Source organism: Neovison vison, chromosome 14 (genome assembly GCF_020171115.1).
Source record: "Neovison vison isolate M4711 chromosome 14, ASM_NN_V1, whole genome shotgun sequence".
Classification (NCBI taxonomy): Eukaryota; Metazoa; Chordata; class Mammalia; order Carnivora; family Mustelidae; genus Neogale; species Neogale vison.
In genome coordinates, this window is record NC_058104.1 from 24,349,254 (window position 1) to 24,367,797 (window position 18,544).

Sequence of the window (18,544 nt, forward strand, 5' to 3'; positions counted from 1 at the left end):
CAGACAACAGCGACCTGATTGCGTGCACAGTGATCACCAAGGACGGCGGCATGGTCCAGCGCTTCCTGGCTGTCGATATTTACCAGATGAGCCTGGTAGAACCCGACGTGTCTAGGCTCGGCTGGGGAGTGGTCAAGTTCGCCGGCCTCCTGCAGGTATGACGTCCGAGGACTCCGGAAGCTCTTCTTGGTCAGCTCTAAACCAAACTAATTTCCGAGGATACAAGGAATATGTGAACAGACTGTCACTGAAAAAAAAAGTTGAAATACTACACAGATAAGGGTCAAGTATGCTTTGACCCAAACCTTCAGTTCTTTAAACTTTCTCCTGCATGGTCGCTATGGTCCTTCCAGAGCTGGTGCTCCCCCAGATGCACATATAAATACAATTACACGTACTGTTTATAAACATGGTGCGCACATACTTGAGAGGATGTGTGTGTGTTTTGTAGTGTCACGTGGCACACATTCTAAACTTTCTTTTTCATTCAATCTATGTCTTAGAGCTAACCGTGTTAGTATATGCAGACTCCCTAGTATTCTTTAAACTGCTGCATGACCACACAAGGCATAGTGATGTCAGCCAGCTTTTTTACCTCTACAAACCGTCCGCCATGAACGGAATCATCCTTCCTTCCCGAGCAAGGGTTTCCCTTGGCAGCTCTCAAGAATTTGGGGTGTGCCTGTTTTCACTGTTCGTAGACGCTGCCAAATCCCTCTCAAGTGATTGTTGTCACCGGCAAGGCACGAGAGTCCCCTGGCCCTCACTCCCTCTGTAGCAGAGATGAGCTCTAAAAATGCCAAAACACCAAGTTGGGACTCGGGTTTTCTTAATGTGTGTCTGTCTGCTGGGTGACTAATGCTAGCTCGTTGACTGAAGGGAGCGAAGAACCAGGAGGGGACAGCCTTCCAGCTCCTGTCCCCTGTTAGAACCCCCACTCCCTGAGGATCCAGCCGTCTCTCCCTGGCCTGAGGTGTGCCTGGCTGCGAGGCAGCCCATTTCCTTGCTGGGCAGTCTCTGGTCACTGGCAGGGTATTGCTCGGGCCTGCCGTAACATCTAGCCCTGCATGGTATGACGCACAGGCAGCATCCCACTCTCTTAGGGAGCCACCCATGTATTTGAAGATGCTATCAGAACCTCCTCTTTTTCCAGATCTTTCCATGTAAAAAATGTCTTTTACAGAGGATGATATGAGAAACTGTATGAAGAATGTTTCATTTTAAAAACAGACTCCCGTGTAAGAGGCTGTCCGTTAGATGACTTAGTGCTTCTTATTTATCTAGACTTAGGATCAATTTCCTTTAGAATTTAGTGTCAGGAAAGTGTTTTTCTCCCTTGAAGGATTAATACATGTCCTCCATCAGACAATGAAAGGCACATAAACCTTTCCTTTGGTCGCCTTCCAGTAGTTACTATTTATTTGTCAGGGACATTACTGTGTGCCAGGTTCTCTGCTTTCAATGTGTAACATCTCATCTAATCCCCACCGCAACATTCCAAGGCAGATTTTCTTTCCAAAGAGCCCATGTCAGACTTCATGCCTACAAACAGCAACCATCTCACTTAGGAGCCTTTCCCCCAGCTCCTGTAGCACCTCTGACTTCTGCATCTGCCTCCTGTCTCCTGCCTTCATCTTGTGTCGCCTCAAGCTCTGGTGGGAAGCAGACTCTTGGCACAGAATCCACTCTGGGGTTTGCCAGGGGATCCGTCCGTAGCACAGTTGCTGTGCTTGAGTTTTCTTCCACGTCTTTCTTCGCATGCCTGCGGAAATGGCCCTCCCAGTCCCTTTCTTGGGGCTAGCATTTTCCTTTAGGGACCAGAAATTCTTCATACACACACAAATGGGTGCCAGAGATGCCCCCTTCTTAAGAGAAGCCAGGAAGAAGCTGGTCAGTGGATGGGTGAATAGATCTAAGATCAGGTCAGATGGCCATAGGCATTTTTGGCTTGTTATCTGCTGTTTCTCAGAAGTCAGAACTGCTGGAATCCAACCGTTTGAGTCCCCGTGGCCCTTTGATGAAGCTGGGGCACCATTTATTCACTAGCTTACTCAGGTTCTCGTGGGTAGGGCCCCAGCCCCCACACCCAGCACGGGCTCCCTTGGTGTGTCCTCTCCACGTGTCCTGGTCCGGTGTGTGCCCGTCCTCGACTCCAGCTTGGGAGGCTGCTCCTTGAGGGCAAAAGCCTCGTTGAATTTGGGGAACCCCCTTCTTGACAAGATGCTGACCCACAGCTTCCGAGCTGCTGCCCTCCTGCCGAACCTCACGAATGGCCTTTGTCTGGCCTCTTCCGTAGGACATGCAGGTGACAGGCGTGGAGGATGACAGCCGTGCCTTGAACATCACCATCCACAAGCCTGCATCCAGCCCCCACTCCAAGCCCTTCCCGATCCTCCAGGCCACCTTCGTGTTCTCGGACCACATCCGCTGCATCATCGCTAAGCAGCGCCTGGCCAAGGGTCGCATCCAGGCAAGGCGCATGAAGATGCAGAGGATAGCCGGTGAGTGCTGGCCAGCCCTGGTGGCCGTCCTTGGAGCCCTCGGGCTTCTCACGCTGACCCCCAGAAGAGGTCGCCTGGGGTCTAGGAGCTCACAGTGTTCTGGTGAAAGGACAGAAAATCTGCTCAGAATTCCCCATTCCCCAGGTGTCTGATTCCTGGAGAGCATCTGGGGCTTCATGGAAGAGAAGGGGAATCCTCCCTAACCAAGCAGGAGGCCACGAGCGCCCAGATGTCCATGTGGGTGTCCCGCACACAGGAGTCTTCTAGCTTATACTTAAAAACGCTTGGACATTCCCCTTCCACTTTTGATCCTTAACCCTTAAGATCAGTAGGGGCTGTTCTGCCCACTGCTCAAAAGAGTAAACTGAGGCTCGGTGACTCCCCCCAAAGTCACACAAACAGCTAGTTGACAGAACCCAAATGCAGAACTTCTGACTCTAGAGCTCGTCTCTTCCCCCCTCCCTCCCGCTGTTGTGAGAGGCAGCCCTGCTTGGCGAGGGGGGCCACAGTGACCCAGCACTAAACTCGGAAGTCGTTGTACGCGTCATAGGTACTGTGGGGAGTTTGCAAGGAGGCCTAACGCTGCCCCTTGCAGGAAGGCCCGTGCTTTCTTAGAAATCAGGGCCCTAAAACGAGGGCGTTCCATTCATCAGGGCTGACAGCATGGCATTCCCGGGGGTAAGGCAGTCTATCAGCTTCTCAGATTATAAATAGTCGCCCTCAGGACACCAGCGCCTCTCAGTCCAAGCACCGATGGTCATTCTGGTGTGCTCGTTGGGAGGACTTCCAGCCCGCTTGGGAGGAAGGGCGCCTTCTAAAGGGATTGCCGAAAAATAAACATTTGGCGGGCTGGGTCTCTGGATGTCGGGGATCGGGTTGTTGACTGCGCGTGCCCTGTTGGTCCGCCCAGGCCTGCGTCCCAGGCGGTGCCTGTTTCATTTCTCACTTAGCGGAAACTTGGCCTGTGAAATCATTACAGAGGCAGTTTGTAATGTGCAAAGTGACTTAAATCATTCAGTCCTTTCTCTGAGGATTTATTTTCGGAAGGTTTTTTGTTGATGTCGTTGTTGTTGTCATTGTTGTTAATGTAAAGCAATTTCTCACCGCTGGCACGAAGGCTAAATATTTCATTTGAAAATTGAGAATTATGCCGCAAAGTGGCTGTTCAAAGTAACGCCTTGGGTATTCCTTAAATTGATTTTAAAAAGCCCCTCCAAATTGCTCTATCATGAGATTTGTTTCCGGAAGGGAGGACGGCAACTGTGACAGATACACACAGGCTCATAAATACACGTGCACACACGCGGATAGGTTCGCCCTCAACACACTTCCCCACGCGCACATACACATGGGAACTTTCGGGGCAGCATTGGCCCCATTTATTCTGGGGTCTGAAATGACCCCCGCGGCGAAGCCCGGCAAGGGTCTTTCACGTACGGAAGCCAAAGGTCCAAAGTGGAGACTGGCCAGCATCTGTGTTCGAAACCCTTGCTAAGGTGCCGGCTGCATTTTGAGTTCAGGCGTGACCTCTGGGGTCACGCCGCTCTCCCCAGCTCAAGGCTGCCAGCTCCCCACTTGGCACCATCCAAGTGATGCACCCAGCAGAGCCGCCGCCACTCCAGCTGCGGCCCACCCCATCCAGAGCCCCGCCACCTTCACCCCCAGCCCGCGCGATGAGCATGAACCACGGTGTTGTTTGAACATAGCCCTCCTGGACCTCCCGATCCAGCCGACGACCGAAGTCCTGGGGTTTAGACTTGGCTCCTCCTCTTCCACCCAGCACCTGCCTTTCCGTTTCTACGACCAGTGCCGCCGGGGCAGCAGCGACCCCACGGTGCAGCGCTCTGTGTTCGCGTCGGTGGACAAGGTGCCAGGTAAGCCGCCCCCAGCCCGCGCCGCCTCTCATCCCCTCCTGGGGGTCCCGGCTTGCTGTCCCAGGAGCCTGCGCGAGCAAGCTTCCCTTTCCCCTCGCGGAGTCCGGTCGGCTAGAAGCACCCATTTCTTAGAATTCGTCGAAGCATAGCCCAAGATGAAACATGAGCCCTAGAAATAAACCTTGGCTTTCTCTTTGGTATTCTGCCACCTGGGTTTGGTTTTCCAGAGATTTTCTGGGGATGTGGAAGAACTTCTCAGAATTAAGACTAAGAAGTTTCTTGGAAATTTCTTGGAAATACTTAGATTGCTAGTAATGAGGTTGTGGGGGAGTAGTTTCCTTCTCCGTGTGGGATGACCAGAGAGATGACATGCATGCTTCCTCTTAGAGCCCCTGGAGAAGGGAGAGCTCCCCACAGGCCGTGACACGGTCTCCCATCTCGGAGCACCTCTCCCCACTCTCTCTCAAGCTCATCTTGAAACCACCTCCCTCCCAAAAAGAGAAACATGAAGAGAAAGTTCAAAGGCAGCTTGCTTCTCTAGAAGGGCCGGGGGGCTCTCCCCTTCCTGTCCTGGTGCGTCCGCCTTAAATAAATCCACGTGCACGCCGATCCCTCAAAAGAGAACCTTGCCCTTGATTACAAAACTTCCGAAAGTTGGCCAGGCTGTCCCCTGCAAGCGTTTAGGGTTTCGAACTTCAATTGATAAGTTGAAAAATGTGTCTGAAAGCAGTTATCAATTTAAGAACAGCTGTTGATTTTAAGTGCCGCCGTAAGGACCTGTCCAAAATCAGGGTCCTTCTTTTCCCCTCACTCCGTGGTTGATCCTTTCTTTGTTCTTTGATTTCATTAATGTATTTTAGAAATATATATATATACTGTAAATATATATGATATTTTAAAAAAAGACAAACAGGACATGATAAAATGAGACATGAGTCACTTTTGCCCCAGAAGGAATCACTGTAAACAATTTCTTGCTTATCATTTTAGAAGTGTTCATTTTATGCCCTTTATGTATTTTCTTGTCTTTTTTTACACATGGGGTCATACCATATGTGTAATTCTGCACCTTGCCTTTTTTTTTTCCACTTAATTTGGTGTTACATGTTATCTAAATTATAGATTGACTTCACATTCATTAATAATTAACTCTTGTATGGTATTTGATTGTATGGCTGGACCAGAAAGCTTTTATATTGTGTTGCGTTGATGGACGTTTGGGTCATTTCCAGTGTTTTGCTCTTCTAGTACTGTAGAGAACATCCTTGGGATGCCTTGGTGTAACCATTGCAAATCTTGAGTATCAGGGAGACAAATTCTCAGCAGTGGCTTGGCTCAGTCAAAAGGGAGGCTTTCCTTCTGACATCTGTAGTCCCAACATGCACTCTGGAAAAGTGTACCAGTTCATGCCGTCACCCACTGCCTGTGACTCTTCTCATCCTTAAAACCAGTCTTAGTCTGTAAGACCCACCGTGTCCCCACCTCTGTTTTCAGCTATGAAATGTGAGGTGATTTCTGCCTCCTTCAGGGCCTGGACATTTTTTTTTTTTTTTTAAGATTGATTGATTGATTGATTGATTTGAAAGGTGGGTAGGGGCAGAGGGAGAGGGAGAAGAGAATCTCAAGCAGACTCTGCACTGAGTGCGGAGCCCGACACGGGGCTCGATCTCACAAGATCGTGACCTGAGACGAAACCAGGAGTCAGACGCTTAACTGACGGAGCCCCTGGAGGATTCTTTTTAAAAAGTATCGAGTCTTCTTTACATTCTGTAGAGATGGTTGTTAAGTAAATATAAATAAATGATGGCCATGAGTCTGGGTTAAACATAGATTGGCTTGGTAAGAAATCATTCCTTTTTTTTCATTCATTCTTTTTTTTCTACACACAGTTATAATTTATTATAACATTTCTATAAGCACTGCCTTGTGATTTTTGTCATTGAGCTATAACTAACATATAACATTTATTAAGAAATTATTTCCTTAGGGTCATGAGGATTTCATCTCGGGAGTGAATGGGTTAAGGAGGAAAACCACGCCCCTTGTTAGCGTTCCATCCTTTTTGGAACAAGGCAAGTGTAAATAAATAAATAGAGCCAAATGTCACATTCTTCGGCATCTGCATAATCGTGTCTCTGTTTGCAGAAGGCTTTACAATGCCTGATTGCTAACTTCTCCCATCGAGCCTGGGCTCCAGGGGAGAAGTGAGCTCATCCAGTGCTGGGGGTACGGTCCTGTCTGCCATGGCCTGGGCCTGCCTGGCAGGGGGTCCAGCATGGCTAGAATGCCTCCATCCTGTTCTTGGACCCAGGGTTGGGTATTTGAGGTTGAGCCATTTGAGACCGTGGCAAGGCAAAGGTAGTCACCGAAGCTGGCCATCTGCCCCTTCCCTGTCTCTCGCCCCCGGCAGCCCCTGGAAGTGCTGCTCACGTGCGGGGCAGGGAGTGGGACTTTCACCCTCATGTGCCCCCAAGGGCGACTGCTCTGGACCCTTGGGGAGAGAGGCCTTGCTGCCTTCCTGCACTGGCCTGTGTCAGAGATGGGACCTAAAGAGCAAGTGAAACCCGTGAGCCTCGGCATGACTCAGACGGAGGGAGGGGAGCTCTCCCTGCCCTGCCCTTCCTCACCACCTACTGTCTCAGTAGCCTACCCCACAGCCGCCCTCACCCTCGATCATGCAGGACTATCTACGGGGTGTTTAGACATCCAGCCTCACCTCTTCCCTTTTGGCCAGGGAGATCTTTCCAGAACATAGATCACACCGTGCCCCTTCCTGCAACCTCTAGCAGCTTCCCGTTGCACTTGGAATACAATCTGAAGCTCTCACTCTGGTCTTGTGTGGTTGTTGTGAGATTGGCCCCAGCTGGCCTCTTAGGTGCAGCGCCCCCCACCCCCCGACTTTCTTCTGTCCCATACCCCAGCTGTACCAGCCCCTGCTGCTCCTCTGAGTCATGGCTCCTCTAAGTTTTTTTCTGGGGATCCCCTTTAGATCCTTGAATAAAGTACCAAGGGGGGCACCTGTGTGGCTCAGTGGGTTAAAGCCTCTGCCTTTGGCTCAGGTCATGATCCCAGGGTCCTGGGATCGAGCCCCGCATCGGGCTCTCTGCTCAGCAGGGAGCCTGCTTCCTCCTTTCTCTCTGCCTGCCTCTCTGTCTACTTGTGATCTCTGTCTGTCAAATAAATAAGTAAAATCTTAAAAAAAAAAAGAAAAAAAAGTACCAAGGATCCCAAAGAGGTATAGCTTATATTGATTATATTTATTAGTATTTCAGGTAGAACAAATTAAAACAGAAATAAACTTGATTCACATATTTTTTTAAATAAAAACAAACTCTTCACACATCACATGTAAATATAAAAGTTTTTAATGAACATTAACTGTTTTCCAAACAAAAAACAAACAAAGGGGCGCCTGGGTGGCTCAGTGGGTTGGGCCGCTGCCTTCGGCTCGGGTCGTGATCTCAGGGTCCTGGGATCGAGTCCCGCATCGGGCTCTCTGCTCGGCGGGGAGCCTGCTTCCCTCTCTCTCTCTGCCTGCCTCTCCATCTGCTTGTGATTTCTCTCTGTCAAATAAATAAATAAATAAATAAATCTTAAAAAAAAAAAAAACCATAAAACACAAAACCTCATGTTTTATATTTTTGCAAATTTCTGTAATATCTGGCTTAATAGAAGGCAGCTGGACTCCTGCATGTGCTTCTGCTTTCAGTCTGTTGTCATAGCATATGTTTTGTGCCCTCTGGAAAGCTCCCCCATATACTCCTGGGAGAGTGAATGTAAAAGGAAAACGCTGTCTTACTATTTTTATGTGAGTAGTTCTGACCCTGGAAGTCCCTCAGGGTTCCCCAGACTATGCTTTGAGAACCACTTCTCCAAGTCATTGGCCTCTCTCCTGCTTTAGGGCCTCCTCATTGGATGTTCTTCCCTGGATCTGTGTGTGGCTGCCTCCTCCTACTGCACAGGCCTCAGTCTGCATGCCACCTCCTCCGAGAGGCCTTTCCTGATTCACCCCTCCTTCCTCCATCTCATTAGCCTGATTTATTTTCTCTGCGGTTCTTTACCTGGGTGACCTATTTGGGTACCCGGCTGCCGTCTACCGAATGGAGAAGACCGCTCCCGTGGAGAGCTGGTCTGTCCTGTTTATTGCTGTACCTCAGCACCTAGCCTTATGCCTTCATTCAGTATTTCCTAGATGAAGGATGAGCCCACACTTGTGCTTTGCACAGCTTGGCGCAGTTCCCACTAATGCCTTCTTCCTGCGTGAACACCAGAAAGACGAATTCTCTCTGGGGCCCTAGACCTTGGATTTTTTAGTCTGTGGCGCTTGGACTAGGGAAGGGACACCAGGGAATGGAGCCCCCAGAAGAGCTTAAGCAGAATTTCCTCACCCTCAACTTGGAAGTTTTCAAAAAACCAAAGTGTGGGGCCGGGGGTGCAGGGGGGAGGTCATCGGAAGCACGGATTAGGTTGGCCTCTGATGCTACGGCATCCACCACTGCTATCTGGGCCCATGAGCGCACCCTTGCCACCCCAGCCGCACTCTGGGAATGGTCTTGCTCTGTGTCCTCACCCTAGGCCACACAGCTGCGAAACCCCGGGCCACGTGGGACCGCCACTCCAGCCTGGGGGATAATTCATGGTGGAGAAGACAGTTCCGGCCGCCTGCCTCAGGGTGGTGGCTGGAGGACCTAGCTCCATTATGACGTATCTTCCGATGTCATCTGCAGCCCAGGTGGTCATCACAGAGCAGTTTGCCCCCCCCTTTACAAGCTGTAAATGATGATATTTGATGAAAATGTACCCTCCATTTCCTTGGAAGAGATACTAAAGTAGAGTATAAATCAGGCCTTTTAGCCACTGTGGTATATTTTTCTTTTTTCACTGGGCTTGGAGAGAAATCATAAATTCTCTGTATTGGCCCATTTTAGATTCATGGCTCTTGCCCCTGCAGAGTGTCCTACTCCCAAGGGTAGAGGCTCAGGTGCAGGCCTGGCTGGGGCGTCTGGGGCATCAGCAGATAGTGTGTCCAGGTGCACAGGCATGACCAGCTCTAGACTCGGCCTTTGAGATGCAGCCTTCCGTGGTTCGTGCCCTCAAGGACTTGTCCCACCAACCCACAGTGACAGCTGACTGCCGGAATCTGCCAAGGGAGGCGGGGTGTCCGAAACTAGACCACTGAGGCCTCTTTCCACAAACACCAAGTGGACCAGAAGCTGTTCCCAGAATTGCCCCAGGGTGGGGGTGGTGGCGGCGTGGGCAGCAGTCTCCAGACAGAGGGTCAGGGCTCTAGCCTCCCGGGGCAGCCTTGACCCCCCACTCTGGACTCCTTCTGGCCCAGAGGCCACTCAGGTGTTCACCTGGCATGTCGTGGTGACGTGAAGTGGGCATCCCTCCTGCTCAGGCCCTCTCCTGCTTCCCAGCTCTAATCCAGACTTCCGCCTGGAGCCCTCCACGTGGCTGGTTCCTTCTCAGCATTCAGGACTCTACTCAGAGACCTGCTCAGGGGGACTTCCACTGGGGGCCCCAACCCACCCCAGGACTGCTCTATGCCAGGACTGCTCTGTGCGGCAGATGGTTTTTATTTATTTGAGGTGAAATTCACATAACAGAAAACATATTGAAAGGATACAATTCAGTGGCATTTAGTCCATTCAAAGTCTTGGGCCGTGACCACCTCGGCTGGTTCCAGAATAGCTTCATTGCCCCCCGTGTAAAAGCCCATTGAGCGCTCACTCACCATTCGCCCTTCCCCAGCCCCTGGCAACCGCTGCTCCGCTTTCTGTCTCTGTGGACTTAACCTGTTCTGGATGTTTCGTATACATCCTGTGTTGCATGGCCTTTTGTGTCTGGCTTCGTTCACGTAGTGTTGTGTTTGCGAGGTTGCTTCACGTTGTAGCGTGTGTCCGAGCTAGCCACTGTGTGGCCGGACCACATCTCATTCATCCGTTCTGTCACCCACTGATGGCCATGCGGCTGGTTCTGACCTCCGGGTGACCGCAGAGCTGTGAGCATACACCTGGAAATTTTTATTTGAACACCTGTTCCCGGTTCTTTGGAATATCTGCATCAGAGTTGGGATGGTTTTTCCCACAGTCTCCAGAGCCCTTGCCATTAGTCAAAGTTTGACCCATTTGTCATCTGTGTCGCTCGCCGGCAAGGCCCTGGGGTTCCTGTTCATCTTGCCCTCAGCTGCTGACACTTAGCGAGCAGGTGCTCAGTGACTCTCGAACACAGCTGAGGGACACGGATTGCTGGATGGAGGCTGGGCTGGGTGAACCGCTCAGTGTCTCGTTTCCCCAGCGGTCAGTCATCTCCGGCAGCAGGGGCGTTGCTGTCCTGCTCCGCCCCGGCTTGGGCTCCTGCACCTGTTGGCTCAGGTGCCAGCTGGACAGTCCAACTTCATCCGGCAAGGGCCACGCTCTGCTTTACTCTCTTCTCGCCCCAGCTTCATGTCCTCCTGGATCCAGGGCACCAGCTGCCTCTGAGCAAACATGCAAATCCCCAAGCACAGGGGGAGGGCTCTGCTTTCCACGAGCCTTATCTTTATCAAAGGCAAACAAACCGGCCCGATCAGTCACTGACCCAGAACACTTAATAGTTCTGTGGAAAGGCAACACGGTTCCAGAGCCAGCCCTTGGCGGCTGAGTAACTCAGGAAGAATGCGAAGATGACAGTGTGCTCAGAGCCAGCTGAGCTGACCACGAAGCCTCGGACTCACAGCCAAAAAAAAAAAAAAATCAATGTTTAATTCATAGAGCTCAGTCCTGACTTCTCTCATGGGATAACGTACTAGGTGCTAATGTCATCTCATGACAGTGTTTCCCAGAAACTAATTTTTTAGGCCCATTCTTTTTCTTGTTTCTGATTATAACACTGGAGCCGGTCCTCTCTTTCCAGCTCCCCAAGGCAAGGAGAGTGCCCTTTCTGGAGACACATGGGAAGGAGAACCTCCCTGCCACCTTCCTCCAGTGCCCCATGTCCCCTTCCTCCCCGCTTCCAGCCTCTAGCTCCCAGCCAAAGACCCTAGCCCCTGGGTCAGTGAGTTACAGAAACTTGATTCTGACCCTGAGGTCTCCTTTTTTTTTTTTTTAAGCAAAAGATGTATTAAGCTGTTAAGCACTTTCTGCAATTTTCTCATTTGATCCAACAACCCTCAGAAGGGAGGTTTTGCCATTTTCCATTTGTGCCTGTGAGGAAACAAGTGCCCCCAAGGTCACATACCAGGTCCCCCCCCCCCCAGCGAGGCCGTGAACTCGGACTGGCCTGAGTCAGACCCTGACTGGCCGCTGCTGCCCCTACCCCCACCACCTCTTAGTTCCTGACTCCGTTTGGACACATCTAAAATGATTTCTCTCTCTGATTTTAGAAATAAAGGCCTCCCTACAGCCACCTGAGGCCTCCTTGGTATCAGGCAAAACCACATTGTTGGCTCCCAAAGGGGTTGTGTTTCAGACAGACAGCATCATCTGCTTTCTGGGAGCGCAAAGTAGATCTGAATGGAAGAATGAACTGCGCCAGGCCCTTGGTGTGCACCGATTCTCTGCTGTGGGCAGTGCTGGGAGCTGGGAGCGCTTGTCCTGATCCACATACAGGAAGCCAAGGCGTGGACCCAGGCTGCAAGGCTCCCACGGGGCAGGCCCCGAGCCGTGCCTCCAAGCCTCCAAGCCTCCAAGCCTCCAAGCCCCCGTTCGTCTCAAGGCCGGCGCTGGTGGAGACCGAGCCCTAAAAGCTCTACCACCTACCCCCAATTGTCAGGGGTTGGCAGGACAGACCCCCGTTAGACAGGCGGCTGTGGCGGCGCTAGCGCGCCTGTCCCTGTCTTCCGTGCTCCACACCCACGCGCTCGAAGCCCCACCTGGGATCAGGGATAAACCTGCAAAGCAGCCATATGCAAGGACACTCTTCTTCCCCTGCAGCCACCATTTCCAGACTTCCAGACGGGGCAGAGCTCAAGGTCACGTGAAGGCCCATCCTCTTACAGATTCATGAAGACCAGAAAAGCAGAAATGAGACTTTAAATCTTGCCAGTGCAAAAGCAGCAGGATGTGAGCTCTCTCCAAAGCTTTCTGGCAGTCACGTCGAAGACAGCAGCCTCCAGGCCGATAGGTCGGTGATGTGGGAATCAGGTTCCATATAAAAACCATCCCTGAGCTGAGTCCTAAGGGTCCTGCTTTCCACGCCTCTTCTGGGGGCCCCCAGGGCAGCCATGAAGAAGGGTGTGAGCACACAGCCCACAAGGAACCACGTTCCTGAATCAGGGCCCAGAAGGTTCCCTCACCTGGAATGTGCCCCCAGATTTGGGCTCCTTCCCAATCTTGCGAAACGGAGCACACAGCAGGCACAGGCAGCCTTCAGGTCCCAGAGGAGCCTTTCTGGGGGGTGGAGACCGAGAGGAGGAGAAAGTTCCAAAGAATTGAGTGTTGCGTCACTTTTCGGGGTCATTCCCCACCTCAAACTGTCAAAGTGACTGTGTGCCCGGGAGCCTTATGGTGAGAACATGTCAGGGAGCAGGGAACACGGCCCAGGTCGCTCATGGAGCCGAGAGCAGAGAGCCTATGCTAGAGCTCGGGAGAAGAGTCTGGACCCCAGCTTCACTCTGCCCTTTGACCTTGGCTGCACTTGGAAAAGTTCTGTCGGCTCAGCGGGCCCCGGGGGCAGTCTCGCTGGCAGCGCAAGACGGGCAGGCACGTGTCAGGGCAAGTGGCACGGCGGCGCGCCCGTGTGTGTGCACACGCCCGTGCCCGCCCTGGAGAATGCAGCTCCTGTTGGCTCTCGGGATCATCAGCCTTCCGAGGACGGGTCGCACCCCTATATTATAGGGCAGTCGGGAACAATGGAGGAGCACCAAGAAAAGACAGAAGGCACTAGATCTCTCTCCAAGTGAGGTGTCCGTGAAGCAAATCCAGTGTCGTCTCCCGTCGTTCTTGCCTCTTTTCTCAGCAGCAGCATTTGCACAGAGGAGAGTCCGCAGAAGCAGGTGGCTGAGCCCAGCCCTGGAACAGACAGTTCGGGTTCAAGTCCTGGCTCGACCTTAGACTCGTGACGTGGTCTTGGGCCGGTTGGGTCGCCCCCTGTGCCTGTTTATTCATAGAACAAATGTGAATGTGCTTAACACCACGGAACTGGACACTAAAAAACAGTCAAGATGGTTAATCTTAACGTGTATTTTTACCACAATTCAAAAGAAAAAAAAAAAAGGCAGGGTTGAAAGTGTCACCCACCTCATTAGGCTGTCGTGAGCGTGATAGGAATTAATTCACGTAAGTGCCTAGCAGGACGCCTCACACGTGTGCAGTGTGCAGTGAAGGTTAGGCTCTCAGTATTTTTCAATGTCATTGTTATTAGTCAGGCCTGACCCCCGGGACCCTAAATAATAGGTTCCCTTTCTACATGTTAAATCGGTTTGCGCAAAGTTAATCACCCACGGCTCCTTCTGCTGTAAATAACAGAGACACGGCCATTGCGTAGATTTGCTCATTCAGAAAGACTTTTCATCAGGTGCTGATAAAACACTAGGGCAGAACTGACCTCCTGCCAAAGGGCCATGAGGACTGTGGTTCTGGTCTGTGCCTGAGGCCCCGTAGCTCGTAAAGGCAGATCCAGGGCCCAAGAAGAACAGAGCTCTCAGACCAAAGCCCAGAACAGGCCTGCTCCCCACAATATCACCGTGGCTAATTCCATGTTTGCCTGAGCGGGGCAGTTCCCACACGACCACGCAGACAGCCCTGGGAGGCAGACCAGGAAACCCGAGCTCGGGGAGGGAGAGCGCCTGGCCCGCTCCATGAACCCGCGTGTTCAGCGTCGAAGATGACTGGGCGGTGGACCCCTGGGAATCAGGTGTGCTTTGGGCACCCCGTGAACTCTTGTATTCCATCCCACAGCATGAGCCATGCGCATGGAAACCAGCAAAGAACATGACCGTATTCTGTGGACACAAGTGTGTCCAGAGGAGAAGCCCATAAAATTATTTGAAGAAACTTTATGAGCCTTTTCCTATAGATGTTTATTTTTTGCTGCTGAGTCATCTGTCCTACCAACCGCAGGCTCTCGTTACAGATAAGTGATAGCAAACGGTAAGGATTGAAGTCTGGTTTGAGGGGGCAACACCTAGAAGCAGAGAAGACCCTAGTCCTTAATTGTATCTTTGAATTGGAAAAAGACCACCTTGATTTTATTTATACTTTGAAATATCTCTGAATTAGCTTAAGGAACCCCAGGGTCCCCCCGGAACTGGGTCTGAGAACCACTGTACCACTTCCAAAGAACCAGTGATAGTGCTGGCCTTGGGATCCCAGAGGGTGCAGTGCCAACCAGGTGGCACTGCTGAGTGTGCAGACGGCTAGGGGAAGGGGTTGGGAATTCATGAGGCCTCTCCACAGTGTGGGAAGAACCAAAGCAGAAGCCAGGCACGGGACACCAGAGCAGTGCTGCGTGTCCCCAGAGCGGCGTCAGTCATTGGTCCAACATAGGTCCCTCTCCTTTGTGCCCATTTCTTTGTGGCCTCTTCAAAACGCAGCAGCACCTAGGGGCCAGAGAGGGGACCACCAGGGAGAGAAGAGGAGGACCCCAGGTTTACGAAGGAATGGGCATTTTTTCAAAGAACTTCGGGAGTTCCCAGAAAGTTACATGACAGATACACCAAGAAGGTCAGGAGAGAGGATGTGTGCAGCAGCTGTTTCTGGGGGTCTCTTAGGAGTCAGACGAATGGCGTGCCGAGCACACCAGACTGGACGGGGGGGGGGGGGGGGACGGGAGGGGGGAGGGCGCGGGGGGAGGGAATGGGTGCACAAACAGTTGTGCGGCCAACGAGGTGGTTGTGGTGATGACAACATGCACGGAAGGCAGGAGGGAGCAGGCGACCTTTGGTGGCATGGCTGGGCGTCGGGCAGTGATGGGGAGACAGGCTGCAAAGGGTGGGAGTCCTAATGGCGGGAGGCTTGCAGCCTGCCGAGGGGTTGGAAGTGTACCCTGGGAGCAGTAGGAAGCCCTCGGAGGTACTAAGGCCAAGGAGTAAGAAGACAGGGGACTTGGGTTTTGCCTCACTGGAGTCAGGAAGGGCAGAGGAGAAGAGGGTGGGCAGAAAAGAGAGGGAAGGCCTGCTCCGCCCTTCAGCGGGTGGGCTGCACCTGTGCCGTAGATGGCGCCCTGCCCTTGGCAGGGGTGAGAAGCGGCCTCTCTGCGGAGGTCCTCCCTTCCTCAGCTTGCTCTGCCTCCTTCTAGACCTTTCTGTCTGTCTGTGCCTACTGTGCTTGTGCTACAGTGTTGTGTGGCTTTTGTATTTTTCCACACCGACGATCACTGTTTTCACTCAACAGCACGCCTTGGATTTTTTTTTTTCTTTCTGTTAGTTCATAAAAGCGCCCGTTTTCATTTTTACTGCTGCTGAGCCATCCGTCGTGCGGGCAAACCACTGTTTATTTAGCCAGGTCCCCACTGGCGGACGTTCAGGTCGGGGCCAATTTTTGTCCTTAACAAAGAATGAGCGCTCCGCGCACCGTTGCGCAAGGATTTCCCTGGAGCAAGTAACCGTGAAGTGAATCCAGAAGTGTCTAGGGCTGCGGCCCTAATGGGACTTGGTGACCAATGAAATATGTGGGTGGAGGGAGAGAGAAACTCCCAGGGCCAGTTACAGCAGGCCATCAAGGAGTCCCACTTTCTCTGTAGATCTTCTGTGTGTGTGTCGCTTCCCGGGGCATTCTGATGGTCCCAAGTTGTGAGCTAGCAAAATCCTCGTTACTTGTGGATGTCGTTCTGTCCAGGAGGCCTTCAAGAGCTGTGATGGCTGGAAAGGTTCCCAGGAGTGGGCGTAGGGCCCCCGAGGGCTGGCCTGCCCTCCGCTTGGCTTGTCGTCGCCGACAGGGTGTGATGGCACCCCCCGGGGCTTCTCCTCTGACCTCCTGGCTTCTCCGCTGGGGTTCGGACTGTCTTCGGTTCTTTCCTCTCTCTAGCCAGCATCCCACGACTCAGGACAGCTTCCTTTATCTGCGACTGTCTGGCCAGGGCATTTTGTATGAATGTGCTTTTCTGCAGAAACACAGAATATTATTTGTTCAACATCTCAGACTCCCAGAGGGCCAGAAGCCAATTATTAGCCCAGTGTGGCAGGAATGGCTGTGTTGTGACATCGCTTCACACTTCAGCAGCCTGTTCCTAAAGCTGCAGAGTAACTGCAAAAAGATAGCCCGAAGCCCATCAAATCAGGGGCAGACAACTTGTTTTACTTTGTCTCCACGGCTGCCTGCCACGAACTCCAGCGCCTGAAATCACCGTGAGATTTGGGCATTAGATGCTTCAACTGCATGAAATACGAAGTTTGGGGGGGTGATTTGCACTGACTTCTCTGAACATATGTGCCAGTTTGGTAAGAATTCAGGTGCATGCCGTGTGTGGTCTACTTCTAACTTCACAGACCTTATAAGGCTCCAGGATCCCCTTTTTTGAATGCCTGCTGTGGGCTTGCTAGGCCCTCAGCAAGTTGCTTTTTACAAAGTAAAGAGAGAAATGTGTAAAAACTTTCACATCGTTTACCCCATCTTTGCAGCTGGGACAAGCGAAACTCAAATGCAGACCCTCTGCCCGGGGTCTCAGAGAGCTTGAGCCTGGTTTCAGACTCCAACCCTTTGTAGTGCTTCTGCCTGCTTCCTGAGAAAAAGGTTATCTCTTGCTCAGTGTTCTTTTCCTTCTTGCTAAATCGACTTCAAGGTTCTTCGGCGCTTCTGAGATCAAGTGGCCTTTTGTTGTGGCTTTCTGAGTACGTTGACTTCACAAGCTGACAGTTGGGCCTCAGGTGCTGGGTACGACCCACACTCCAGCCTCTCAGGCAGAATGGGTCCTGATAAATCCTGGATTCAGTCCAGCGGCAGGAAGAGTCCGTGTTGACAGAATGAGCATCCCCCCCCCATCCTTAGTATCCTGGAAAATGTTCTGAGATAGTTGACATTTATAAATCTTGGGCATTCTGGAAAAATGCTTTTTAAGAAACAAAAACAGGGGCGCCTGGGTGGCTCAGTGGGTTAAAGCCTCTGCCTTCGGCTCAGGTCATGATCCCAGGGTCCTGGAATCAAGCCCCACATCGGGCTCTCTGCTCAGCAGGGAGCCTGCTTCCCTTCCTCTCTCTCTGCCTGCCTCTCTGCCTACTTGTGATCTCTGTCTGTCAAATAAATAAATAAAATCTTTTAAAAAAAAAAAAAAAACCAGATTCCCAGCCTGATGCCCAGGGAGCACATTCCACAGCTCAGAGCAGCGTCCTGTTGTCTCGGGCTGCTCGTTGTGCGCGCTCGAACTTCCTCCCTCCACCTCAGCAGAAAGCAGATGCAGAAAACACCCTGTACCAACTTGTGTCCCCACTGCGTCAGCAGAGGGGCCCTTTGCGCACGCTGAGACACAGCTTCAAGCAGCTTAAAAACTCCCAACATTCAGGCGTCCTTGCTCTGTCACAAGTATGCCCCCACATGCTCTAAACCATGCTCCAGCCCTGCCAGGGAGCTCTCGCCATGAGGAGGGTAGGGGCCCGTGCCCTGGAGTTAGCCCACTTAGCTTTTTCGGCACCTACCCATTGGTAGCTGTGTCCTGTCAGGAAGTTCCAGAAGGGTCCTGAAGGGTCATTTTCTTCTTCTATAGAATACAGCCTTCCCTCCCAGGGCAGGAGCTTAGCCCTGGGCCAGCACTCTATAAGGGGCCTCACGAGGTCCTTGTAAGTAACAGTCTCTGATGGAAGAGGAGGGAGCCAGTGCCCCGAGGACTAGAGCTGCCCACGTTGACCTTGGGGTTGATAGGCCAGTACTTTCGGCCCTGCGGCTGGGGCTCTAGCCCCTCACAGGGCTGCTGGCCCGGCTCACCCAGGGCACTCACAAGCAGACCTGCTGGTGCTCTCAGGCTCTGCCAGCCAAGGGGACTTCTGGGCACCTGCCTGGCGAGGGCCACCAAAGCCAGCGCCATCTCAGCCCTGTGCGTTCTTCCGGCAAGCAGGCACTGAGCACCTCCCACAGCTCCACGCCTGGCCCTCATGCAGCCGGCAGCCTATGTGGCAGAAGCAGATGTGGAAATGGGGTGTCCTCTGTGCCAGAAGTCATGGCGGGGGGCAGGGAGAGACAGCTAAGCCGCCCAGAGGCCCGCTGCTGCTGGCATGCAGAGGGTGAGGGGTGGTGGTGGGTAGAGAAGATCGCTCCG

General features: G+C 52.3%; 1 protein-coding gene across 6 annotated transcripts in view; it reads left to right on the forward strand.

The window, feature by feature from the left end:
• The window catches only part of CLEC16A (C-type lectin domain containing 16A), a 201,819-nt gene that overhangs the window by 147,362 nt on the left and 35,913 nt on the right, over window positions 1–18,544 (forward strand). For 4 of the 6 annotated variants that reach the window (XM_044234077.1, XM_044234079.1, XM_044234078.1 and 1 more), the window contains 3 exons: window positions 4–155; window positions 2,297–2,501; window positions 4,208–4,375. In XM_044234077.1, coding sequence (XP_044090012.1) covers window positions 4–155; window positions 2,297–2,501; window positions 4,208–4,375 — 525 coding nt within the window. The remainder of the gene's footprint in view (window positions 1–3; window positions 156–2,296; window positions 2,502–4,207; window positions 4,376–18,544) is intronic. The other 2 variants (XR_006382353.1, XM_044234081.1) reach the window with 2 other exon arrangements.